This window comes from Triticum dicoccoides, chromosome 1B (genome assembly GCF_002162155.2).
Source record: "Triticum dicoccoides isolate Atlit2015 ecotype Zavitan chromosome 1B, WEW_v2.0, whole genome shotgun sequence".
Lineage (NCBI taxonomy): Eukaryota > Viridiplantae > Streptophyta > Magnoliopsida > Poales > Poaceae > Triticum > Triticum dicoccoides.
This window is the reverse complement of record NC_041381.1, coordinates 627,043,489-627,046,233: the sequence shown is the minus strand read 5'-3', so window position 1 is coordinate 627,046,233 and position 2,745 is coordinate 627,043,489. Positions and strand designations below refer to the sequence as shown.

General features: G+C 59.9%; 1 protein-coding gene across 1 annotated transcript; it reads right to left on the bottom strand.

Moving 5' to 3' along the window:
• Positions 1-416: 416 nt before the first annotated feature.
• LOC119349211 (putative cyclin-dependent kinase F-2) lies at positions 417-1,764 on the bottom strand. The gene has a single exon (XM_037617243.1). It carries the CDS (start codon positions 1,708-1,710, stop codon positions 727-729), a length of 984 nt encoding a protein of 327 aa, XP_037473140.1. The 5' UTR covers positions 1,711-1,764; the 3' UTR covers positions 417-726.
• Positions 1,765-2,745: the final 981 nt, after the last annotated feature.

Sequence of the window (2,745 nt, the reverse complement as noted above, 5' to 3'; positions counted from 1 at the left end):
TGCTCGTGGAAGTCGCGCGCGGTTTCCACGTTGGCTCGCTGGGATCACACGTGAGGCACGGTCGCCACACATGGCGGGTTTGGCGTCTAGTACAGCTTCATTTTTCAGCACTGGGACCAACTTGAGCCGGGATGGAACGGGAGACGTGGGCGGTGTCCCGATGGCCACACCGACGGCCGACGTCTCTGAACAGCACAGGCAGGACCATCGCTGAGACTCAGAGCCTGACGCTCTGGCCTACTAGGTTTCCGACAATTCATTCTTGTCGGCAAGTACCATCTGTGCGCGCGCGTGGTGTTTGGGTGTAGCTACCAGTCTGGGTGTATGCTCGCAGCTTCTGAAATTCGGACAGATTTGAAGCAACCAGGACAGTTTTTTACGGACGTGAGGTACACGAAGGCTAATTAATGGCGATTCGTCCATGGGAGCTTTGCCACTATTGTATTGCTTTGTTTACAGTATCACAAGATGCTCGCTGCGATTGCTTGCAAGGACAACTTAAACAAGAGGAGGAAAAAATATGATGAACTAATCAGCAGGACCCTCGAGGAACCCGTGCCACTTCACCAGCTATCCCACCGACCTTAACGGAACTGACGACGACAGTGCAACAACGCAGAGGACAGGAGCCACCAAGCCGCCACCAAAACTGTACACTCTGCCTGCCACTCCAGCGAATCTTCAGCCGATTAAAAGAATGTTGAATCATGACGAATCTAGAGCTTTCTATACAACGATCGCGTCAGCAACGCCACCGACGCGCGCCGTGAAGCGCCCGCCGCATGCGTTGAGAGGCTGGTCAGCGTCGGCCGACTCGACGTCCGTGAACCAGGGCCGCCGGAGCGCCTCCGCGGCGGTGAGCCTCCTGTCCGGCCTGCAGGCCAGCAGCCCGCTGAGGACGTCGAAGCCCGCGGCGGACAGTGACGGGAACATCTCCCGGAGCCGGCTGGGCGGCCTGCTGCGCTGGCAGAGCGGCGAGCCGGCGCGCGGGAGCCGGCAGAAGCCGGGCCAGTCCGTCATGTCGTCCGCCCCGACCGTGTCGAACACCCTGTTCAGCTGGTCCATCTCCGACCTCCCGGGCAGCAGCGGCGCGCCGGCGAGCAGCTCGGCCATGATGCACCCGAGCGCCCACGTGTCCACCCGCGCGTCGTACTCCGTCGACCCAAGGAGGAGCTCCGGCGCGCGGTACCACAGCGTCACCACGGGCGACGTGTAGGGCGGCGTCGCGGCACCTCCGGCCGCGAAGCGGGACATACCGAAGTCGCAGATCTTGAGGTCGCCGTGGGCGTCGACGAGGACGTTGTCCGGCTTGAGGTCGCGGTGCAGCACCCCGAGGTCGTGCATGGCCCGGGCGCCGTCCAGGAGCTGCCGCATGAGCCGGCGCGCGTCGGCCTCCGGGAACGGCCGGCCGCGCTCCCGCATGACCTGCGCCACGCTCGGCCCGACGTACTCCATCACGAGGAACGCGCCGCCTGCGCCGTCGCGGTGCGCGGCCCGCAGCTCGACGACGGACGGGTGGCCGCGGCAGGCCTCGAGGCACGCCGCCTCGCGGAGGAGGTCCTCGGAGAGCCGGCTGCCGTCGTGGTCGCCGAAGCCGCCGCCGCGGAGGCGCTTGACGGCGACGGTGGCGCCGGTGCGGCGGTCCCGGGCCTTGTAGACGACGCCCGAGGCGCCCTCGCCGATCTTCTCGAGCCTCTCGTAGTGCTCCATTGGCGACCGTGGCCGGCGCCGGCGGAGGTGGTTGGGTGTCTCGCTCGCGGCTTGTGCGCGCGGGTAGGTAGGTGGCTGAAAATTAGGGAAGGCCGCTGCGCTGTGTTATAAGGGATGGCTTGACGACGAGTCGCTTTCGGTTTGGCAGGCACAGGTCCACGCTGTCAGGGCTAAGCAGCAGCAGTAAGCGCGTTGACTGTTGGTAGATTTTTTCACGTGGTTAGTTGGAGTTAGGCCGGGAGTGTGCGTGCGGCGGAGCCAACCGACCGACGCTCAGTTCGGCCCGGCAGAGGTTTCCCGTCTTCCGAGTTGTTGCGATGCGAACCACCGGAACAGCAAGGAAGACGTGGACTGGGCTCGGGCTACCGCGCGCGCGCGCGTGCGGTATGACTTATGACTAGTAGCCGACGACGGTGGTTCGGTGCAGCAGGTGGAAAGAGCGCGATTGCCGGTGACGGGGTGCCGGCTGTGCTCCGTGCTCTCGATCGATTCTTTTTCTTTTGTTTTTAGTGCACATGATCGATTGCGAATCGCATGCATAGCTTTTTTTTTAGCCATACATATAAAAAAAATTATGAGCAAAATTTGTAATCTATTCAACGATCATAACAGTACAGAGAACATTATATCTATATCTATATCTATATCTATATATCTATATCTATATCTATAATAACTAATACTCCTACTAATGAAAGAAGAAATGTTTCTTACAACCGTAAATTTTGTCTGTTCGCCGCACAATCAATCCAGATTTTCGTCCGTCCGTCGTCCGGAAAGTTCAGCGCCAACCCTACGTTGTGGCTCTTCTCAGCCAGCTCAGACTTTCGTCCCGACACATCGATGTGGCTAGAAAATTTCAGCGCCAGCTTGCTCTGTGGTCCTCCTCAGTCAGCCTACCCGGCCCATCTACTATGAGAAAGGACGGCAAAAATAAGGGCTAGTACGTGGGATCGAACTCACGCCTTCCGCCAAGAATATAAGTATGGCTGCAGGTGGGACTGTTCACGGGTATCCCACCTTAGTCCACATAGT

Bases quoted from the DNA above. Each gene is read 5' to 3' on its own strand.
- LOC119349211 (XM_037617243.1), bottom strand. From the start codon at position 1,710: ATGGAGCACTACGAGAGGCTCGAGAAGATCGGCGAGGGCGCCTCGGGC.